Source organism: Aquarana catesbeiana, linkage group LG01, assembly GCF_042186555.1.
Source record: "Aquarana catesbeiana isolate 2022-GZ linkage group LG01, ASM4218655v1, whole genome shotgun sequence".
NCBI classification, from domain to species: Eukaryota; Metazoa; Chordata; class Amphibia; order Anura; family Ranidae; genus Aquarana; species Aquarana catesbeiana.
In genome coordinates, this window is record NC_133324.1 from 156,167,131 (window position 1) to 156,191,877 (window position 24,747).

The following is a 24,747-nucleotide window of genomic DNA, read 5'->3' on the forward strand; positions in this document are numbered from 1 at the left end:
TATTTAACAGATCAAAGGGGATCAAATAAGAGAAGTAGTGTTGACATATGCTTTAACCACTTTGCTGCCACCAAAGGCTTGTGTGCGTAAATTTCTTTAGCTGATTGCCAACTTGTGGAATGATTTATGCAGCTATAAAGCTGCCTGATCACTTCCACTGGTGTGGTAGTGTGGCTATGCTACACTGCATTCCATGGGCTCTTTTAATCTGTCCTTTTCACTTACAAAAGCAAGTTCCATTGATTGTTTTCCTTTGCCACCTCCTCCTCTGCCTGTATTGAGGTAGTTTTTTTTATTTATTTTTTCTCCCCCTTTTAGGGAGTGGGTACACAATTCTGGCAGGTACCTGTTACCACTTAGCTCACCTAGGCAAACTCAGCGGAAGTTCAGCAGCTGTAGTAGTTATAGCTGCTGACTTTTTTTTTTTTTTTTTAACTGAAGTTCCTATTTAAGCTCTGTGAAAACCTTTTGGAATGAGTGCGCCAATATCCCAACCATGGGGAAAAGATTTCATGGTTTTGGCACAAAAAGTAATTCATATTTATAACTAGGGATTTTAAATTCCATATCTTGGAGTACAGGACACAGGCTGAGTTTTCATAGACTGTGGGTTATATACCCCACTCCAGAGTCCTCATAGTCAGATTATCCTAACCGAGACCAGAAGATTACCAAGGCATCCAATATCACCACTAAAAGGTCCATGGTCCTAGATACTAACAGGTAGTTTGTTGCTGAATCTGGAGGCTAGGATGTCAAAGTCAGAGGTTACCCATTTCGGACATACCGGGTTAGAGACGTCTGGGTAAAACGGTCTGTTCCCCTTGATGCAGGCAGTGGCACCTCAGGTAATCTACTTTCCAGTTGTCCACTCCTGGGATGTGGACTGCAGAAATCACTGTACATGAGTCTTTATTTATGGGAGTATCTGGTTTGCTTCCTTCAAGGTTGCACGACTCCTGGTGCCCCCTTGATGGATGATGTTGACCAGAGCTGTTGTATTGTCTGACTGCACCCTGGTTGCGTGTCTCTACAGAAGGAGAGTCCAGTTTTGAAAAGACTGGCATGTGTTATTACTTTCCAATAATAATAATAATAATAATTAAAAAAAGAGACTTCCCTATTGTCAGAGCTGGGCTGGAAATCCACCAAGCTTCCTTGCTTGACTGGGCAGGAGCATGGGTAATTCAAAAGGAGGAGCCTGCTTGTTTCAGGCAGACAAGATGTCGAGGAGTTGGAGAGGTCTGGAATAATTTAATAGGATAAAAGTGCCTAGAACTCTCATGGCGATCTCATTGTGGAATGTCTTTTACCTCAATTCTCAAGCATAAACTCTGAGAGGGAGAATTTGGAAGGAAAGCTGCCTTAGATGTGTCCAGAACCAGACCAAAGTATTCCAGGAACATCTGAATTTGAAGGTATTTATTGGGGACTTTTAGGCCCAGAATAGGACAAACTGGTACTGTGAGCAGATTTGGATAGAAACATTTGAAGTGGTCCTGGCACAAGTACTCCGTGGGACAAGATATGTTTTAAGGCATTATCCAAATCGGACTGCCCTCGTGCAGTCTTTGGAAAGAGGGAGAGGGAGGACGACGAGGAAAGAGGAGGCTTTTGGAATCTTCTGCTGTGGAAGTAAAACATTCCTCTCCTGTGACATTTTTTATGAATTGGTCAAGTGGCTGAGTTTTAGCACCATTCCAAACTTAGCCTATTTTTACAGTAATGGTATGGCGTTACCCTGACAGTGGACCATATATAGAGTCCAGGCTTTGTCCATCATAGTGGGAATACCCCCTTATGGCTGACTACACACATTGCACTAAGTGCCAAGGTGAGCACCCATGCAGCATCCATTGCCCGAAGCAACATTACAGGCTCCAAAGTGTAGGGTCTGGGTACAGTTCCTATAGTTTTATTGTGGTTGTACTGATCAGGATGCATGGTTTCAGTTTTCGGTATAAACTGACAGTGTAAGGTAGACTGAAGATAAAATGTTAACTAGTTAAGTTAAAAATTATTTTTCCGGAAGGGAAAGAGGTCCATCACCTTAGGACACTATCAAAAAACTGGAGGACTCACGGAGTGGGGTAGGGATATAGTGAAGGCACCCAGGGGGAGTGTCCTTAAAAGTTTGCCAGTGTCCAATCATCTGAAAAGCATGAGCCTATAACCCAGGGTCTTTGAATACTCAGCCTTTTTCCTGTACGGCAAGATTAAAATGCTCTGTTTACAAACTGCCATGCCATGGTTGCAATGAGAATGGGGGAAAACAGTGTATACGGTATATCTTTAGCCATCCGCCAAATAATCTATGATGCCCAGTACAAAGAAAACAGGCCATGCATTAGCCGTTATAAACAAAATGTATTTAAAGCTGTATTTAACAATATAATACCTTTTTACACAAACATCAACAGTTTAAATACCTGAAACAAAAATACACATTTGTTATGTACAAAACTGTGGTACATATCCAGCAACTATAAAGAATCCACCAAATCATCATCACTCCACTCCTCCTGAAAAAAAAAAGAAAAAAAAAAAGTTAACTGCAAATTTGGCTTTATTCAGCATGCTTACTTCAGTATGAGATTTTATGGGATTCTGCCAGACAGCAAGCACCTGTGCCAGAAGGATTTTATGGTAATAGCGATTACCTAGATCACGGGACCACATTCTACCTGCGAGGGGGTAATAAGCCACTAGTTTAATCTCTGGTGCCCAAGAACTAGTATAGAGCCATGGAAGTCCTGTTTTCAACACAGTTTTCAGATGAAAGCCCCGTACACACGGGCAGAATGTCGGGAGACATTTGCCTGTTCAAAAAAAAAAAAAAAAAAAAAAAACATCCGACATTATGCCCGTGTGTATGTCAGACTGTTCGGCCAGGTTCTGTCAGACGTGCATGCTGAAAAACCAGCAGCCAACCAACGCCCGATTAGCACTCTCAGCCAATGGCAGAGAGTGCTGATCGGAGTGTTCTGGCGGAGAGCCGTCCCCTTGTCAGTACACAACAGCTCAGCAGGGGACATAGCTTGACTAGCCTCGCTTGATTAGTACAGTGCCTCCGACCGAAGCTATCAGTTTTTTTTTGTTTTTTTTTTTCTCTGAAAAAACTGTTAGTGTGTACCCGACTTTAGTCTTCAACCCCTTCCCACCTGAATTCTGTAGGTCAACAATCATCTGCACAATGCACTGTGCCAAGTGTATGTTAATCTACTTAACACTGTGCTCTTGGACTACAAGATTATTATATATCAATCAAGATGTTTAAGACACACCACACCGATCTAGGGGCTGTACAATTACTTTATAGGGCGACTTTGACAAGACGTGGGGGGGGGGGGGGGGGGGGGGTCTCCGATGTGAAATTAAATTTAATCAAGACAGTTGTGAGCATTGCTATTGTCCCAGGCTTAGAAGAATGGTAAGAATATTTGTTTCGTACCATTTTAGATTGGGGTACTTTGAGTTTCTACCCCATCAGAACACAGTAGCACTGCAGTGGAGACCGTTATACTAACATTGGATTGTTAGTGCAGTGGCTACTCCTGACCTGTCTATTATACTAGTACAAGGCTTAACAGAAGAGGATCCACAACACACTTGTTCCATCTCCGGCGTCCTCTCTCTCTCTCCGCCCACCTAACCCCCCCCACAGCGGGTGGGGATCTTCTCTCTGCACCCACTGTCACGATTATAAAAGCACGACTGCATCACTCATTTACAGAGTTCTGTGAATGAATGAACGAACGAACGAACGAACTACAAGTACCTTTGGCTACCACAGCCGACGGCTTGTAGTTCTTAAACACTGGTGAGCACTCTTGTAGTTCTTTGATTCTTCCTGCAATTCAGTAACTGCCTTCCCATAGCGGAGTTACAGGCAGACAAGTGAGGATTTTGCAATTGCACCCATAATCTGCTGATCGCAGGTGCAATGCTTTACTGGCTCCAGTGAAAAAATAAATAAAAATGTAATAAAATTATAAAATGCACATCCTTTTAATAAACATTTAAATAACTCAAAATTGTCAAAGTACAAAATGTGTACAAACCTCTTCCATTCTGGGCTTTTTGGATATACAATCATCATCTTCATAACCCTTTCTCTTTTTTCTACAAGAAGAAAGGAAAGCATTTTCATTTTGTCATTAATGAATGATTCACTTTGGGGGAAAAAGGTTTTCTACGACTCTCTCATGAGAAAGGAAGTGAGGGGGTTACTGCATATGGATTAAACACTGCTTAGGCAAACCTAAGCCCTTGCTTGTGGCAAGACCCAACTTATAAAAACTGCAAATGTATATTACAGGGGTCAGTAACCTAAGGTAAATGTGCCATGGTGGGCAAGTGAAGCCTGTTTTAGTAGCACTTGTAAGATCAGTAGTTATAGGTCTACAAAACTATTTGAGATTTCTCGGTAAAACAAAACAGAATTTAAAAAAAAACAAAAACGTAGTAAAGTGTGTTGAATATTATTTAGTCTGAAGTATTGTGAGTTTATCAGACTAAGGCCTAATGCACACTGGACGGTTTAACAGCTGCCTTTTTTGGCTTCAGATGTTTTTTTCTACAGCCAATAAACTCCCCAGCATGTTATCCTATGTATCCATGCACACATAGGTGGTTATTAGCAGTTATTGGCAGGAAAAAAACCCCAGAACTAGTGTGTTTTGAGAGGAGTTTTTCAGCTGTAAAAAAGCTCAAACTCTGAAAATGCCAAAAAAACACAAACTGAAAACCTGGCTATTCTGCGTTATCAGCGTTTTTGAGCCATAGGCTTTTATGGGAGTATAGTTTTGCTAAAAAACTCTCTACAGCTTTCTATAGCTAACATTACTGGCTTTTTTCTAACGTCCAGTGTGCATGAGGTACAATTCTTACATTTGAAAAAGAAGGCCTTTATGTTTTTTTGCACTTGGCTTCACAAATATATGTGCAAACAGATTTTTCACACCTAAAAAGACTAAAGCCTCATACAAACGATCAGATTTTCGGAGGACCGTTGGTCAGTTTTTTTGTTGCATGCTAGTCTCGTGTCAAAAGTGAAGAGATTACTCACCATACGAAAATTTTCGTACGACAGAATACAACTTCAGAAGTGATGTAATATGTTGAAAAGTTTTGTATGTATTCTTTCATTTGAGCATGTATAGTCTTGCTCTTCTGATTTATTTCATACCAAAACCGTACTAATTATATGAAAATCAGACGTTGTGTTCACATCCAACAAAAATTTTATAGTCTGCACATCCAGCTTTTGGTCGGACGAAAAACCCGAATCAGCTGTCGAAAGCACCATACTAACGGTCTGAAAGCCGGCAGATCGTTCGGCGGACGCAATTTTACTTCCGATTTTAGGATTGCGATTCCAGCCTTAAATCTAACTTACAGACAATTTAGAAGAGTGTGCGCAGCTGAAATTAACACCTACATGGAGAGACACAGCCAGGGCCACCTTTAGAAATCATGGAGCCCTGTACAGCTTACCTAAGGGCCTTCCACCCTTGCATCCCCCGCAGTATGCAGCGGTGGGGCAGTCAGTAACTAGTACAGTGAAGGAAAAAAAGTATTTGATCCCCTGTGATTTTGGACAAAGAAATGATCAGTCTATAATTTTATTGGTAGGTTTATTTTAACAGTGAGAGACAGAACAACAAAAATATCCAGAAAAACATTTAAAAAAAAGTTATAAAACTGATTTGCATTTTAATGAGTGAAATAAGTATTTGACCCCTTTGCAAAACATGACTTCGTACTTGGTGGCAAAATCTTTGTTGGCAATCAGAGGTCAGACATTTCTTGTAGGTGGCCACTAGGTTTGCACACACAGGGATTTTGTCTCACTCCTCTTTGCAGATCCTCTCCAAGTTATTAAGGTTTGGAGGCTGACGTTTGATAAGTCAAACCTTCAGCTCCCTCCACATATTTTCTATGGGATTAAGGTCTGGAGACTAGCTAGGCCACTCCAAAACCTTAACGTGCGTATTTTTGAGCCACTCCTTTGTTGCTTTGGCCATGTGTTTTGGGTCACTGTCATGCTGGAATACCCATCCACAACCCATTTTCAATGCCCTGGCTGAGGAAAGGAGGTTCTCATCCAAGATTTGATGGTACATGGCTCCGTCCATCATCCTATTGATGCCGTGAAGTTGTCCTGTCCACTTAGCAGAAAAACACCCCCAAAGCATAATGCTTCCACCTCCATGTTTGACGGTGGGGATGGCATTCTTGGGAGTCATAGGCAGCATTCCTCCTCCTCCAAACACAGCAAGTTGAGTTGATGCCAAAGAGCTAGATTTTTAGTCTCATCTGACCACAACACTTTCACCCAGTTCTCCTCTGAATCATTCAGATGTTCATTAGCAAACTTCAGATGGGCCTGTACATGTGCTTTCTTGAGCAGGGGGACCTTGTGGGCGCTACAGGATTTCAGTCCTTCACGGCGTAGTGAGTTACCAATCGTTTTCTTGGTGACTTTGGTCCCAGCTGCCTTGAGATCATTGCCAAGATTCTCCTGTGTAGTTCTTGGCTGATTCCTCACCGTTCTCATGATCATTGAAACTCCACGAGGTGAGATCTTGCATGGAGCCCCAGACCAAGGGACATTGACAGTTATTTTGGGTTTCTTCCATTTGTGACTAATCGCACCAACTGTTGTCATCCTCTCACCAATCTGCTTGGTGATAGCCCATTCCAGCCTTGTGTAGGTCTACAATCTTGTCCCTGACATCCTTGGACAGCTCTTTGGTCCTGGCCATGGTGGAGTGATTGGAATCTGATTGATTGCTTCTGTGGACAGGTGCCTTTTATACAGGTAATAAACTGAGATTAGGAGCACTCCCTTTAAGAAACTGCTCATAATCTCAGCTTGTTACTTGTATAGAAGACACTCGGGAGCTAAATCTTGCTGATTGATAGGGGATCAAATACTTATTTCACACATTAAAATGCAAATCAATTTATAAAATTTTGAAATGCATTTTTTTGTCTCTCACTGTTAAAATAAACCTACCAAAAAATTATAGGCTGATCATTTCTTTACAAGGAAAATCTTCTTATCTTTTAAATACTGTTTCTATTAAAAAGTGAATTTTTATAAAACCTGTCATTTCCCTTTTTACCCCGTATGTCTACTACATATCTACACTGAGTACCGTAATAGTCCCCCTCTTTTTCCCTGTCGGGGGGTGGAGACATTGGCTGACAGGAGCAGCTAACTGCGGCCGTCACCCTCCCCCTTCCTTTCCTTGATCTGATCATTTCTTTGTCAGTGGGCAAACATACAAAATCAGCAGGGAATCAAATACTTTTTTCCCTCACTGTAGCAGTCAGTCAGTGAGCATTATGTAGTGGCAGTGTAGATCAGTACGTACAGTGGTTAAAATAATGATTTGATCCCCTGCAGATTTTGTAAGTTTGCCCACTTACAAAGAAATGAAGGGTCTATCATTTTTATCATCATAGGTGTATTTTAACCACTTAAACAGGAACTGCAGTCTGCTCACATCATTTGTAATAAAAACATCTTTGCCATTCTGAAACTTCCCTCCAACCACGTTGCATGTTATTTTATATATACTGTGATTCTGTACTTGCCAAATATGCTGCAGAAATCTCCCTCCACTGAGTCTGGCTGCATCCATTTTAACTGTGGGCAGCTGAAGCTGCAGCCTGTTCACTTCCTGGATTTACACAGTGTCACACAGAGGCACGTCTCAAGCTCTTCAGCTTGATTGGCCCTCTTATGACTCATCCTCCCTCAATTCCTGGCAAACTCTCACAAGAGAGAGAGAGAGCTGTACATGATGTCAAACGCCTAGGCATTTTACCAAACAAGAAACAGGAAGTGGGCTGTATAAGGTATTTACTGGCAGAAAAAAAAAAAAATTTACTATCCAAAGTTAAAACAAGGGCAGAAGATTTAATAGACAGAAAGTTGAAAAAAAAATGACTGAAGTTCCGCTTTAAGGACCGCCCACCACATATATATACTGCGGCAGGGTGACCCTATTGCACAAACCGATGTACCTGTACATTGTTTTGTGCACGAAACACTGTGCGGCAGGGGAGCCGGCGGTTGCATTGACCGTCAGCCACCTGCGATCACTGTAAAGAGAGGCAGAACAGGGATCTACAGTGAGATAGTCTGTTCCTAGTGATCAGGAACAGCGATCTCTCTGTATTCCCAGTCAGTCCACTCCCCCCAGTTAGAAAGCACCTCCCTAAGACACACTTAACCCCTTCCCTGCCAGTGTCAATTATACAGTGATCAGTGCATATTTTTAGCTCTGATCACTGTAATAATGTCACTGGTCCAAAAAAAAAAAAAAGTGTCAAAAGTGTCTGATCTGTCTGCCGCAATCCCGCTAAAAATCACTGATCACCACCATTACTAGTAAAAAAATAAAATAAAAGTGCCATAAACCTATCCCCTAGTTTGTAGACGCTATAACTTTTGTGCAAACCAATCAATATACACTTATTGCGATTTTTTTACAAAAAATATATAGAAGAATACATATTGGCCTAAACTGATGAATAAATTCGTTTTTTTACATTTTTTTTATTGGATATTAACAAAAAATAGTTTGTTTTTTGTTTTTTTTTTAATTTTCAGTTTATAGCCCAAAAAATAAAAACTGCAGAGGTGATCAAATACCACCAAAAGAAAGCTCTACTTGTGGGCTAAAAAAAAAATAAAGGACATCAATTTTATTTGGGCACAGCGTTGTATGCCCGCGCAATTGTCAGTTAAAGTAACGCAGTGCCTTATAACAAAAAATTGCCTGGTCATTAAGGGGGTAAATCCTTCCGGGGCTGAAGTGGGTAAATGATAGAGACAGAATAGCAATCAAAAATACAGAAAAAACACATGATACAAGTGTTATAAATTGGAGTTGCAGTTCAGTGAGTAATATACGTATTTGATCCCCAACCAACAATAATTCTGGCTCCCACAGACTGGCTACAGTATGTGTTCATGTGGTACACAGATTAGTCCTGCCAATTTAAGACGGTGCTCCCATCGACCCATTGTAACAAGATACGCCACTATGGATTGAAATCCTGCAGAGCCTGCAAGGTCTCCCTCCTCAAGAAGGCACATATACAGGCCCGTCTGAAGCTTGCTAATGAATATCTAAATCAGTGGTCTCCAAACAGTGGCCCGTGGGCCTGATGCAGCCCTTTGGGGACTATTTCATCCACTGATACCAACAATGGGCCATATTTCCCCCCACTGACACCAATGATGGGGTACAGTTCCTCCCAATGACACCAAAGATGGGGAACAATTCCTTACAATGACACCAACGATGGGGACCAATGACACTAATGATAAGGCACAATTCCCCTCAATGACACCAACAATGGGGCACAATTCCTCCCAATGACACCAAGGATGGGGCATTGTTTTTTCCATCTGATGTTGGGACCTTTTATTTTATACTCCCAATGGCCACAGTCCCCCCCCCCCCCCCCCCCCCCCCCCCAAGGTCTGAAGAACCATAAACTGGCCCGTTGTTTATAAAGTTTGGAGACCCCTGATCTAAATGATTCATCCCTACAGTCGAGCATAGAGGTGGAAACATTATGCTTTGGGGCCAATTATTATTATGCTAAAAGGTACAGGCTGACTTTGCCGCATTGAGGGGCCAATGGACGGGGCCACGTATTGTGTAATCTTGGATGAGAACCGTCTTCCCTCAGCCACAACACTGAAAATGGGTCGTGGATGGGTCTTCCAGCATGACAATGACCCAAAACATGCCGTCAAGATCAAATACTTATTTTACTCACTGAACTGCAACTCAGTCTATAACATTTGTATCATGTGTTTTTTCTGGATTTTCGGTTGATATTCTGTCTCCATCATTTAATATACACCTACAATAAAAAAAAAAAAAAAAAGTAAGTATAGACCCCTCATTTCTTTGCAAACTTACAAAATCTGCAGGAGATCAAATAATTATTTTCCCCACTAAATAGTGGTAGAGCGGTCAGAGAGCAGTATGCAGTGGCAGGGCGGTCAATAACAAGTATGTAACGGCAGGGCAGAGAGCAGTATGTTGTGGTAGAGCAGTCAGTGAGCAGTATGTAGTGCCAGGGCGGTAAGTCAGTCACTTACCACATTGCTGGAAATGGGCAAACTGCAGGGTTACATCTCTGCTTCCCCTCTCTCTCATTCAGCTCTAGATCAGCCAGAATTAAGCAGGTATTTGTGCAAATAGGGGAGAAAGCGGCCACACCCCTTGCCCCATCCACCACCTCTGGCTGCCCCGGGAGAAGCTGCCGAGTGCTGCCTGGCTCTTGCCTACTTTGCATGGGGCACTGGGGAGGAAAATGCATCTGAAGCATGGGGAAAATAGGCAGCCCCCCTGCCAGGCCCATCTGCTGAGCAGACGAGGGCCCGGTATGGGAGGCCTGCATGTACACTGCTATCATCGGCCCTGGACACAGCACAACTAAACCGTGAAAGACAAATACAGGGATCACACCGGCACAAAGTTCAATTCACCGTTCAGTACACATTAATATGACTAGAATTTGTGTGCGTTTATAGAATAGTTCCAGATTTCAAATTTGCCATTAGTAGAACTATGAGAGCAGAAAGTAAAAAAATACAGCGCAGCATTGTTCACTGGCACCCAGTTTTCTAATGATTGTAATCCAAATTTTACTTCCTACCATCTTCAGCTCCATATAGTGGCCATATTGCTGTATTTTCCTGATAGAAGTATTTCCAGAAAATACCGCATTATGACCACTAGGTGGAGCGGATGATCATAGACGGTAAATACATTACAAAAATTATGGTCATTATTTGAGACAGCTGAGCATGATTTTTTTTTTTTTATAAACAGACCCCCTCTATTTACATAATGTAAAAGGCAGATTGTCCAGGTATCCTAGAATGTAAATCCCTTTGGATTGTAACAGAGCCACCACTAGAGCCAAGACCTTTGCAAAATTTAGGGAAGCCATGGCTAGACTGAAGGGAGAGCCACGACCTGAAAATTATTATCCTCCACCGCAAACATAAGGATGTGTAATGCCCCATACACACGATCAGAAATTCCATCAGAAAAAACTTGGATGGTTTTTCCGACGGAATTCCGCTCAAGCTTGCCTTGCATACACACGGTCACACAAAAGTTCTCTGAACTTTTGACCGTCAAGAACGCGGTGACGTACAACACTACGACGAGCAGAGAAAATGAAGTTCAATGCTTCCGAGCATGCGCTGAATTGTTTCCGAGCATGCGTTTTTTTTGCGCGTCCGAATTGCATACAGACGATCGCATTTTCGGCCAAAGGTCCGATGGAGCATACACACGGTTGCATTTTCCGACCAAAAGCTCACATCGATCTTTCACTGGCGGCATTTCCGATCGTGTGTACGCGGCATAAGAACACATCCTTGACACTGATAGATGGCGAGAATTTCCACAGCTGAAGGACCGCTTTAAACTGACCTTGAAGATTCCATCCAGACTTTGTGACTTTCAGAAAAAGGTTTAAGGATTTAAGATCCAGAATGAGTCTGGCCTCCACTCTTGGTCTGAGAATCATAAAAAGGCTCAAGTAGAACCCCTGAAACCTCTCTTCCTCAGGGACCTTGTAAAAGAAGAAGGATATAACCTCCTGTACCCAGGAGTTAGAGAACTCTTGACACCAGATACTATGATACTGCCCAAATACCTACCTGATTACAAGGTGACGCAATGTGCATGGTCCAGAGTTTACTCTTTTCTGGACTGCTGGAATGGGAGGGTCCCCCTTTAGGTGACCATACTGCTGCCTGGGCTGTGTCCTCACAGGGTCCTAAAGACTTTAGCACCAGTGTAAAGATATCAAGATGAGTGGCAGCAACAAGATTAGTCGGTGGAGGGACCACTAGTTTATCCCAAAAAAGACCCTGCCGCAAACTCCAGTAAGAAAGAAAAACAAAAAAAAACGTTTGCTTTCATGGTGGGGGTGGGGGGGGGTCATTTTGGCGGATGAAAGGTTTTAAATAGGACACCTGGCAAATTTATGTACAGATACTTTTGCTACTTACAGATTAACCAAAGAAGAAACTTCAACACTGTGGCACTTCTCCAGTTTCTTCTCTATTAAAGAGACATCTTCAGGTCTAGCAAACTCATATTTTGATACCAGTATCTTTAGACCTATGTAATAAAATTGTGAAAAACCTACCATTAGAATGCAAATAACTAACAATACAGCAAACATTTATTGGGGGTACACAATGCATCCGGAAAGTATTCACAACGCTTCACTTTTTCCACATTGTGTTATGTTACAGCCTTATTCCAAAATTGATTAAATTCATTATTTTCCTCAAAATTCTACAAACAATACCCCATAATCACACCTGTCTATATAAGGTTCTGCAATTAACAGTGCATGTCAGAGTTCAAGCCATGCCATGAATTTCCGAAGGAATTGTCTGTAGACCTCAGAGCCAGCATTGTATCCAGGCACAGATCTGGGGAAGGGTACAGAAAATTTTCTGCAGCATTGAAGGTCCCCACGAGCACAGTGACCTCCATCATCCGTAAATGGAAGAAGTTTGGAACAACAAGGACTCTTCCTAGAGCGGGCCGCCTGGCCAAACTGAGCAATCTGATCTGATGAAACAAAGGTTGAACGCTTTGGCTTGAATGGCAAGTGTCATGTCTGGAGGAAACCAGGGACCGGTCATCACCTGGCCAATACCATCCCTACAGTGAAACATGGTGGTGGTAGCACCATGCCGTGGGAGTGGCAGGAACCAGGATCAAGGAAAAAATGAATGCAGCAATGTACAGACACATCCCAAGTGTAAACCTACTCCAGAGCGCTCTGGACCTCAGACTGGGGCAAAGGTTCCATCTTCCAACAGGACAACAATCCCAAGCATACAGCCAAGATAACAAAGGAGTGGCTACAAGACAACTCTGTGAATGTCCTTGAATGGCCCAGACTTGAACCTGATTGAACATCTCTGGAGAGATCTGAAAATGGCTGTGCACCGACGCTCCCCATCCAACCTGATGGAGCTTGAGAGGTCTTGCAAAGAATAAATGGCAGAAACTGCCCAAAAACAGTTGTGTCAAGCTTGCAGCATCATACTTAAAAAGACTTGAGGCTGTAATTGGTGCCAAAAGTGCTTCCACAAAGTATTTAGCAAAGTCTGCAAAATACTTATGTACATGTGGTTTTTTAATTAATTTGCAAAGTTTTTAACCACTTCAATAGCAGGCACTTTCGCCCCTTCCTGCCCAGGACAATTTTGAGTTTTCAGTGTCGTCGCACTTTGAATGACAATTGTGCGGTCTTACAACACTGTACCCAAACTGAATTTTTAGCATTTTCTTCCCACAAATAGAGCTGTCTTTTGGTGGTATTTGATCACCTCTGCGGTTTTTGTTTTTTGCTAAACAAACTAAAAAAGACCGACATTTCTGTTATAAAATTTTGTTTTCTCCTTTATCGACGGGCACTGATGAGGCGGCACCGATATGTAGAATTGATGGGCACTGACAGGTGGCATCGATGGGCACTGACAAGCGGCATCGATGGGCACTGACAAGCGGCATCGATGGGCACTGACAAGCGGCATCGATGGGCACTGACAAGCGGCATCGATGGGCACTGACAAGCGGCATCGATGGGCACTGACAAGCGGCATCGATGGGCACTGACAAGCGGCACTGACAGGCGGCACTGATGGGCACTGACAGGCGGCACTGATGGGCACTGACAGGCGGCACTGATGGGCACTGACAGGCGGCACTGATTGGGCAGGTACTGACAGGTATTAATGCTGGGCACTGATTGGCACTGTGGTGGGCTCTGGCAGACTTTATTGTTGGGGCAGATTGCCACATCTGATGGTGCTGTGCTGATAATCAATGTGCTGATTATCAGCACAGACCCCCCCCCCCCCCCCTCTCTGACAGGGAGAGCCGCTGATCGGCTCTCCCTGTCAACGCAAACTGAGGAATTCCGTTTTACCAGCACTTCCTGGTTCTCACGATGATCAGCTGTGATTGGTCACAGCTGATCACGTGGTAAGAAGCCTCTGTCAGAGGCTTCCTATCACGATCGGAGATGCGGTGTGCCAGACTGACACACCGCGATCGCCGCGCTGCGCGTGCCGGCATGTTATCCTGCTGGACGTCATATGACGCCCAGTCAGGATAACAGAACCACTTCCTGGCCATCATTCTGTTATAGGCCGGGTGGAAAGTGGTTAAACAAACTTCTTTTACGTTGTCACCATGGGGTATTGTTTGTAGAAATGAATTTAATCCATTTTGGAATAAGGCTGTAATATAACAAAATATGGAAAAGTTAAGCGCTGTGAATACTTTCCGGATGAACTGTATACAAATCCTAATTAACTACAATGGTTCCACTGCTTAAAATCATTTATCCAGGAGGTGCACACCAGGATCACAAGATCCACAGTCCATGCATACTCACAGAAATAGGTCCTGGAGTTCAAATGCGATTCTGGGAAGATCACATTCATTGATAAAACCATTAGGCCCCTTTCACACTGGGGCGGTGTCGGCGGTAAAGCGATGCTACTGTTGGCGGCGCTTTACCGTCAGTATTTGGCCGCTAGCGGGGCGGTTTTACCCCCAGCTAGCGCCCGAGAAAGTGTTGTAGAGGCGCTGTGCCAGCGGTATAGCCGTGCTGCTCCATTGATTTCAATGGGCAGGAGCAGTGAAGGAGCGGTGTACATACCGCTCCGAAGATGTCGCTAGCAGGATTTTTTTTCCCGTCCTGCTAGCGCACCGCTCCAGTGTGAAAGCCCTCGGGACTTTCACACTGGAGACAAAGCAGTGGCACTTTCGGGTCAGTTTGCAGGCGCCATTTTTAGCGCAATAGCGCCTGCAAACTGCTCCAGTGTGTAAGGGGCCTTGCAGAAAGAAAACAATGTTTTAGGCTAAATTTGCCTAAAACACAAAATGAGGGCAAACATGGCTTTATATTCCTAATAAATAATGAAGGCAGAATTAGCCCACGACAATGTGCTTTCTGTCTGTGATGTGATATATGAATCTGAAGTGAATACAGTAATTGGGGAGCAAGGACATACATTCCACATTAATAATTATGCTACCATAATCAGCGTGTGCTGTGAATTGCCTCCAGCATTTCTCCAGTTTCTTCTTGCCGGCAGCTGCCATTTTGCTGAAGCCCAGAGCAGTAAATCATAAAGTAGAACTAAACCCATTGATTGAACAGTTTAAAAAAAAAAGAAATGCTAAAAAAATGGCTAGTGTCATAATTGATCACATGTGCAGCACTATGGCAGTTACAGATCAAACAGAAGTAGCTTCCTTGGCTGTAAAGGATAGGAGGGTTTAATTCTGCTTTAAAGCTGTTTTCTACAAATTCAGTAATGCCTAAAATGGGAGCAACTAAGCATGTGCAGAGCAGGGTGATACAGTGTATTACTGGATTTTAAACAGTATAGGTGCCTATTTTTAATGTGGTACATAGCTACAGTGGGGAAAACAATGAGCCGATTTTGTAAGTTTGCCCACTTACAAAGAAATGAAGGGTCCATCATTTTTATCATAGGTGTATTTTAAATGAGAGAGACAGAATATGTTATAAATTGAGCTGCAGTTCAGTGAGTAAAATAAGTATTTGATCCCCAAGCAAAACATGACTTTGTGCTTGTCAACAAGGATTTCTCCACCAAGTACGGAGATAAAACGTTTCTTGTAGCTGGTGACCAGGTTTGCACACATTTCAGGCGGGATTTTGGTCGACTCTTTACAGATCTTCTCTAAATCATTAAGGTTTCTTGGCTGTCCCTTGGCAGCTCAAAGCTTCAGCTCCCTCCATAAATGTTCTACAAGACTGACCCCACATTCACACTGGGCCATTTTGACATCGTCAAATCGCCAGCAACAGCCCAGTCCGAAACGCTACATAGATTTACAAAAGTAGCAAAATAAAATAAAAGGTCTGCAGTCACCAGTGACACCTCCATCCCTATATACATATGCAAAAAAAAGTCACCCTGGGACTTTAAATGAGGTGGTCACAGTAAGCCACTGAGTAACAAGAGTAATAGCAGTATAAATCTTTATTAAAATTAATGTACATACATGGATAATATAGCATATTAGCTCAGCCAATGGATTTGCACATAATAAAGAGAACAAACAGTTGATACAAACATTATACAATGCAGTATATACAAAAGCACGCATCAGAAAACCCGACGCACGTTTCGCGAGATCATTGCTCGCTCATCAGGGGTGGATGCGGATGAGATGTATCTAAATAGACAAAAAGATGTGTCACAGTGGTAAATGTAAGAACAATGGCAGAATGGGCCAGAGCAAAACAGCCCAATACTTACCAATGAAGGAAACCAGACTTTCCATCGCTGAACCCCCAAATGGACGGCAGCAGCCAGAGTATGGCACGGGAGCTGAGGGGGAGAAGACGGACATGGGTACCCCCAGGGGGGATGCCAGGTGGCAGACATGGCATAGGTGAAGGTGAATGGTCCTAAATGTCTCAGTATGTAGCTTGATAGATATCAGCTGTAAACATAGATGTATATGTCTCAATGATTTGCCAAATTTAGTAAGATGAACATCAAGTTATATAATGTAATAATATTTTTGTATGAGAGCATGTGTACTCTAGCATAAGTATATGTGTCAAGCTTTACTTAAAAAGCAGAGTAGACAAAAGTTTTACAATTATTTGTATAGAAACATATGTGGACTAACCTGATCCAATAATGGAGCAGCCATAGAGACCATGGGTAAGAAAGTAAATCTTGAAAAAACGTGTTTGTCTGGGAAAGAAAAAAGGAAAAGGTTGTGTGAAAAGCAGTGTTATAAATGAAACAAAAAAGTGCAGGGAATGCAGATGAAGCACCAGGTGAGTGCTAGGGTGGGGAGAGTGTATTTACCTTGATATACAAACAGCTGAACAGCAATGGAAATCTCTGTAGTGTGCATAGTATTGGTGAGTGAAGGAAGTGATATCAGCCATGTCTCACCCCCGACTTACACCCGAAGGGGTCCGGTCCGCTCCGCCCCAACGCCATGGGAGGAAGGACTGGTGCGCCAAGGCCCGGGGCGTCAGCTACCAATCGGAGTACGCATGCGCAGTGGACTCCCGTCCATCCAAGATGGCAAACTGCACTGCCACTGGGTGACAGAGCATCTTCTTTTTTTTGCAGATTTCCAAAAGTAGTTCCTGCACTACTCTTGGCGACTTCAGGGGCGATTTCAATAGACATCTGTGAAGGAACCGCACAGATGTCTCTAAAATCGCTCCCAACGTTGGGTTTGAAATCGTGCTAGCTCAGCTGAACTTGTACAATTTCAAACCTGCATCAGTGTAAACCTAGGCCAAGGTCTGGAGACTGGCTAGGCCACGCCGTGACCTTAATGTACTTCCACTTGAGCCACTCATTTGTTGCCTTGGCAGTGTGTTTTGGGTCATTGTCATGCTGGAAGACCCATCCGTGACCCATCTTCAGTGTTCTGGCTGAGGGAAGAAGGTTCTCATCCAAGATTTTACAATACATGGCCCCGTCTATTTGCCCCTCAATGTGGCAAAGTCGGCCTGTAAATTTAGCAAAGAAACAGCATGTTTCCACCTCCGTGCTTGACTGTAGGGTTGGTGTTCTTAGGGTCATGATCAGCAATTTTCTTGCTCCAAACACGCCAAGTCGAGTTAATGGCAAAGAGCTCAATTTTGCACTCATCTGACCACAGCACTTTCTCCCAATCCCTCTCTGAATTATTTAAATGTTCATTGGCAAACTTCAGACAGGCCTGAACATGTTCCTTTTTGAGGAAGGGGACCATGCAGGGTGCTGCAGGATTTCAATCCATGGAGCTCCTTCTTAAATTGACAGGACTAATCTGCATACCACATACTGTAGTCAGTCAATTTTGAGCCAGAATTATTGTTGGTTGGTAGGGCATCAAATACTTATTTTACTCACTGAACTGCAACTCAATTTATAACATTAGTGTCATGTGTTTTTTCTGGATTTTTGGTTGAGATTCTGTCTAAATCATATAAAATACACCTATGATAAAAATTACAGACCCTTAATTTCTTTGTAGGTGGACAAACTTACAAAATCTACAGGAGATCAAATAAATATTTTCCCCACTGTATACTTGCAAAAGGAGCCAGCCTGAAGTGATATAGCAGGACTTAATTTACTGACTAAAGTTTCACTTAAGCTAACTGGAGTTGAAATGGGTGCCAACAACCCCGAAAACATGAGTACACAGACTTTCAGTGTTTAACTTATAGAAGACTAAACTGATTCTACTACAATAAACACAAAATTGCTTGACAAGTATGAAAGAACTGTAAAAACAAGATCCACGTATCCCAAAGACAGAAAGGAACATACGTTTCATCCCATCCAGTAGATGAGCCATGGTTTCCCGGCTGTCTTTTAGAGAAAGACACTCCAATAAATAACTGAAATACAGAAATATATTACCTTTACTAACGTGGCATTCTGAACATCATCTCCTAAGAAGTTATTTTTACAGATAAAACGACATTGATTAGAAAGATAATTCAATCAAGCATTCTTTGCATGTAAACTTGACCACATAACATGATCCTAATGCCATTTTAGAACAACCCATTCTGCCAAAGAAAACAAAAAGACATTGTGGAATATTCCTACGCCTCCGAATACCTGTGGAAGATTTAAAAAATTAGGAACTCTGTGTGGCAGCTTCTCCTAATCATCGGAGCATAGTTGAGCAGGTCAAAACCATAAAACTCCCCTCAACCTTAATGCAACAAGAGCCTCTCCTATTTTATGTCAATAGAAATAATCAGCATGAACAGGCACAGACAAAATTAGTTTCATGCCATCTCAACGTCTGTTTTAGGGGAGACTTAAGCCTAGTACACACGGGCCGAATGTCGGGCGGCATTGGCTGGTTTAATAGAAACCGGCTGACATTTGGCCCATGTGTACTGCAGCTGGTCCAACAAAAGCTGGTATGGCCGTAAAAGGTCAGTCGATCAGCTTCCTCAGTGCTCTCAGCCAATGGCTGAGAGCACTAACCGGACTGTTTTGATGGGAAGGTCGTCTTCCCTGTCAGAACACAATAGTATTGCAGGGGAGATCGCTGTACTAATGTCAGATAGTTAGTACAGTGGCTCCTTCTGAGCTGTCAGTGTTTTTTGTTCAACCCGCTGGGTTGGATGAAAAAAAAAAAAAAAAAAAAGAAGTGTGTACGAGGCCTAATATAAAAGGTTACCCCATGACTTCCGTACTTTAGGCAGCTCAGGTATTTTGGCTTTATACCTGTTTTTAGGTCAGGGACTTGAAAGTAGAACTAAAAAGGCAGAACTTTTTTTTTTTTTTTTACATTCTGGATAGAGCAAGGGAGGGTTATAACCCCGGTCAAGTTTTTTTTTTTGCCAGCTGTGTCCTACTGAGATTTCCCTTCACTTCCTGTCCCATAGCCAAAACAGGAGGTGAGCGGAAATCCCTGCAAATTAAGGGAATCCCTTGGGCCCCCAGGTCACCAGAACTAGTGTCCCAATTGGAGGTTTCCCCCTCTATTACTTTTGTGGAGAGAACACAAAATTTGTGATTTTCTTTTACTTTCACATTTGATGAGAATGGTAAACAAGACAAATAGAGAGGGTGAATCTAATGGAGTCACGGACAGCAATAAAAACCCAAAGGGTGCATGTCGAAGCCTGAGGTCCAACTGGGCAGCCAGCAACTAGATTTTTACAGAAAGAACATGACTAGTCTTCCTCTGCAAAGATTTCTTTTACAATCCCAAGCCGTGCTGTATTTTATAAATGTCATTACACGCCATGTAATGTCCATTTGTGACAACATACCTTTCCATATTTAGACCTGCTCTGCAAGCACTAGATAAGACAGCAGTAAGAGCAATAATGGATGGTGTAAACAGCAAGCAAGCATCAGTCAGAGCAACTCGATTCAAGAAGTCATCAGCCGTTTTCCTCAACATCTCAGGATTATCTAGCAAAGGATATCGCGTCTAAAAGGAAAAGTACATCTTGTTTGTATTTTACATTCAACAAGTGTAATGACTAGAATGTCTTTATATTTCATTGATCACAGCTGCCAAGTATAACATTTTGATTTGTTGGTTGGGTTTATTTTGCTACAAATTTTATAAAAGTCTTTCCCTCAATGCATTTCACACTGCAGCGTTATCAAATTCTGCTTTCAAGTAGCATATTTTCAACAAACAGAATCACATGACCACTTTGAAAACATCTCTCAGGGCCAGTTCATATTTATATACATGTAATCAAGCATATGTCTATACCAGTGGTTCTCAACTTTTCTAGACCCGACCCCCAGGTTGAGAACCACTGGTCTATACCAACAATATATCACAGGACACTAGAAACTTTAACCACTTCCCCCAGGCCTTTTCTGGCACTTTTTGTTTACATGTAATATGTAACATGTAATCAGTATTTTTTGCTAGAAAAATTTCTTAGAACCCCAAAACTTTTTTTTTTTTTTTTTTTAAAGCAGAGGCCCTAGAGCAGTGATGGTGAACCTTGGCACCCCAGATGTTTTGGAACTACATTTCCCACGAAGCTCTTGCACTCTGCAGTGTAGTTGAGCATCATGGGAATTGTAGTTCCAAAACATCTGCAACATCAAGCAACTTCCTGGTCTGGATCACATAGCATCCAGTGCACGCCTAGTCATTTTCTTTGTATTGCATCACAAACGTGTGCGTGCTAATGGATGAAACAAACATATCTTCCGGCATGCTAAGCTGTTAATAGCTCTCACCTGCAAAGCACTAGATTGCGAGACCTTGGGGTTCTGACTTATGTAGTTTCTTCACAGCAGATGTCAGTTCTCAGACTACAAAGGTTGTGCATTAACCTGTGCAGTGCCATGCCTCATGCTTCAAAACAAACTTACATTTCTGGCACAGGATTGTGATGATTTATAGGCTGTGTGTACAGGCCAACAGATGACACCATGAAGTTACATGATCAATCAATAGCTTATGCAGGTGAAAAACACAAGGTAGGACAGTTCATAATGCCTTTATCCAAAGTTCCTCTAATAAGTGTACCTGTATAGTAATGAAAAAAAAAAAAAATAACCACAACACACACTTACTAGTCCATGTTGAGTATAGTGTTGTCTTCCTTGCAAACAAAGCACTGCTCTACTCCTGTGCCGCCATCTTTAAATATCCCATGTATGTACAGATAGGCCTCTGGTTTCAGATACAGTATATGGGATTTGGCAAAGATTTGTGGCATGTCAGCACTCGCAGGATCTTACTAAAGCTGCCTTGACGTCAGAGCTGCACGATTCTGGCCAAAATGAGAATCACGATTTTTTTTTGCTTAGAATGAAAAGATCATGATTCTCTCACGATTTTCGCAACGTAAAATCTTTCGCATTATACAAAAAAAAAAAAAAAAAAGGGCTAACTTTACTGGTTAGATTTCTTTTTTTTTTTAATTCATTAAAGTAATTTTTTCCAAAAAAAATGCATTTGAAAGACCGCTGCGCAAATACAGTGACATAAAATATTGCAACAACCACCATTTTATTCTCTAGGGTGTCCACTAAAAAAATCTATATGTCTGGGGGTTCTAAGTAATTTTCTAGCAAAAAAAATGATTTTAACTTGAAACCAACAAATGTCAGAAAAAGGTTTAGTGTTTAAGTGGTTACACTTTTTTCACTTACACACAAAGTCTATTCCATTGACAAACTGTTACAATATTTATACTTAAGTTCAACTGATAAAGAAGGTTTTGTTTCTTGGCAGACTGCCCGTTATTTTTCTTCCTTTCTTTTGAGGGCTGCTCAGAAGAGCAGAGAGAATTCTTTGCATAGAAAGAATTGTGGAGCACTTTAGTCAAGATCACGATAACGATTCTTGACGATTTATCACGATAACGATTCTTGACGATTAATTGTGCAGCTCTACTTGACGTGCGACATTGACATCCCTGGGTGCAACGGGGGGGGGGGGGAATTAGAACCCCAAGTCATCTTGCCTAGGCAAATATTTACGAAGTGCAGGGCCAAAAAAAGTACCTTTGGGAAACAGTCAAATTGATGGGTTTGGTTCCGCTTTTGGTACCCATCCAAAAGTCTTGTAAGTGGTTGTAAACCTCAGACATGAAATATGAACAAAGCCCATCCCTCTATAGTGTGTACTTGTCTCAATTCAGAGCACTAAGTCTCATTTCTGTCTGCTGCTTCATTCCTCTGCTATCAGCATGAATCACTTCTGACAAGTTTTCCTGACACCAAAAGAAAAATGGTGACGGGAGGGAACTCCAGCAGACTGACAGTCTCAGTTCTGTTCCTGTGAGCTGTGTGAAAGGGGGGGGGGGGGCGTGTCACTTCCCTCCAATCAGTTCTCAGAGTTCTGCTCGCTGAGCTCTGCAGTGTAGAATTGCAGCTCTCCGCTTTGTTTTCTGAACTCTCAGACAAGCTTTAATTCATCACTTTGAATGGCTGTAGAGAACAGAAGACTACAGATAGACAGGTACAACATATGTAGGAGGATTGGTTTCATCTCTGTATCACCTGAGCCCAGTCACTTAACTGGGTATATGTGAGAGTTTACAATTACATTCATTTTTAGCCCTTTCACAGAGGCACTTCTGAACTGCCCATAAAACAATGAACGCTTTTAAGGCATTTGTGGTGCGCTTTTTAAAAGGACAAATGACTCAAAAACTGCTCCAAAAAACAAACAATTTTGAGGCGATTTTCAGGTGTTTCCCATTCATTTCAATGTAGAGGGGTGTTTTTGAGGTGCTTTTTTTTAGCTGTATAATAAATGGTAGGAACTACTGCATGCCCCAATGTAAAAGCAATCATGGGAGGCATTTTTCTTAAGCTTTTCAGGCACTTTTTTTTTTTTTTTTTAAACGCCAAAGCGCTACTTTTCAGTGTGAAAGCGGTCTTAAGGTGGGCATTTAGCTGTTATATGTTACTGATGCTGACCATCATTAGATGCCAGTCATCAATATGCTTATCATTTTTTTTTTTTTTTTTTGCAAAAAAAGCCCAGACCTGACCATAAAAGTGTTTGTTTGATTTTCAGACATCTCAAGATCCATTTTTCTTACTAACTTTCTAACTTACAACATACCAGTTTAAGATAGAGGAATAATGCTCTCATAGTACCTTTAAATCAATTAAATACCCTTCAAAAGGTCGGTAAGGGTTGTGCACGATTAGGTGGAAGTTCAGCTGTTGAATGAGCAGCAGTTCATATTCCAGAATCTGTTCTAGAATCTTCTCCTGGACTGCAGGGTTTTCTGGAAGGTTACCAACAAACTGGACGCTGGATACATTAAATTCATCTACTTTACAAGCTAAGAATGCACACGTCAGCCTTAAAGATAAAAAAAAAATAAAAAAAAATATGGAAACACTAAGAGTAATACCAAACTAACATGGTTAACACGTAAAAATTGCTATGCTGTTGTTTTAAGAGGGAGGGCTGGAATAAGAAAGGAACGGTGTAAGCTCTAACGAGCCTTGCCCTCTGATTCCTCCTGTCTTGAATTGTAACTGTACTGTCTGCCCTCATGTTGTAAAGCGCTGAGCAAGCTTTTGGCGCTATATAAATTCTGTATTATAATAACAACAACAAGAATAATGGTGCGCCATAGTTACAAGCATATCCTTTTAACTTTTAGGCTACTTTACAGGCATTTTAGCATTAAAAAATAGCGCCTGTAAAGCGCCTCTCCTGTCACTCCAGTGTAAAAGCCAGAGGGCTTTCACACTGGGGCGGTGCACTCGTAGGATGCTAAAAAAAAAAAAAAAGTCCTGCAAGCAGCATCTTTGGGGCGCTTTAGGAGCGGTGTATAAACCACTCCTAAAGCATCCCCACCCATTGAAATCAATGGGCAGTGCCGCCGAAGCACCTGTAAAGCGCTTCAGCAGCGGCAATTTGCGGGCGCTATTAACCCCTATCTCGACCGCTAGCGGGGGTTAACAGCTCCCCTATAGTGGCCGTAAAGCGCCGCTAAAAATACCGGTGCTTTACCGCCGACCCCCCCCAGTGTGAAAGTGCTGCATTGGTTACTGATTGGATCCACCGCTGTCAAACCTAGTGCACTCATCACAGCTGTGGAAGATTAGCAAAGCAATGGGGTTTAAAGCACCAGCTCCAAGAATATTCATTTCCAGTCATGCAGAACAGAAGAAAAAGTTAAAGTGATTGTAAAGGCTTTTTTTTTTTTTTAAATAACAAACATGCCATAATAGCTCCCCCCCGCACCGTATAACCCCCTAGGGGAAGCGCTCTCCCGGGGGGTTACCTTGCGGGCACGCTCCAGAGTCCAGCATTTGCGTTCATAGACGCAGAATGCTGGACTCGGTCCCCGCCCCTTGGATTTTATTGACAGCAGCGGGAGCCAATGGCTGCACTACTATTAACTTATCCTATCAAGAGCCGAGACAATGGACAGAGGGGAAGAGCGTGTCTCCGTCGTGTGAATCACAGGACTCAGGTGAGTAAAATGGGGGGGCTGGGGGGGCCGGTCAGTGACAGAAGTTTTTTCACCTTAATGCATAGGATGCATTAGGGTGAAAGAAACATGAGGGTTTACAACCCCTTTAAAATGGTTTTCAACCTTAAAGCGGGGGTTCACCCACACCGCCAAAAAAAAAAAAAATATATATTAAAAGCCAGCAGCTACAAATACTGCAGCTGC

General features: G+C 42.3%; 1 protein-coding gene and 1 long non-coding RNA gene across 3 annotated transcripts in view; both read right to left on the reverse strand.

Moving 5' to 3' along the window:
• Positions 1-2,347: 2,347 nt before the first annotated feature.
• CCNH (cyclin H) overlaps positions 2,348-24,747 on the reverse strand; it is a 35,147-nt gene continuing 12,747 nt past the window's right edge. The window contains exons 4-9 of one of the 2 annotated variants that reach the window (XM_073624469.1): positions 23,207-23,417; positions 19,888-20,051; positions 18,419-18,489; positions 12,068-12,179; positions 4,062-4,122; positions 2,348-2,522 (exon numbers count right to left, since the gene is read on the reverse strand). In XM_073624469.1, the coding sequence (XP_073480570.1) occupies positions 2,484-2,522; positions 4,062-4,122; positions 12,068-12,179; positions 18,419-18,489; positions 19,888-20,051; positions 23,207-23,417 (658 nt within the window). In that variant the 3' untranslated portion in view covers positions 2,348-2,483. The remainder of the gene's footprint in view (positions 2,523-4,061; positions 4,123-12,067; positions 12,180-18,418; positions 18,490-19,887; positions 20,052-23,206; positions 23,418-24,747) is intronic. The other variant, XM_073624470.1, reaches the window with a different exon arrangement.
• Positions 16,091-18,408, reverse strand: LOC141135951 (uncharacterized). Its single transcript, XR_012243655.1, has 2 exons — positions 16,764-18,408; positions 16,091-16,571 (listed from the first exon to the last, which is right to left on the reverse strand). It is a non-coding gene; the product is annotated as an uncharacterized lncRNA (long non-coding RNA).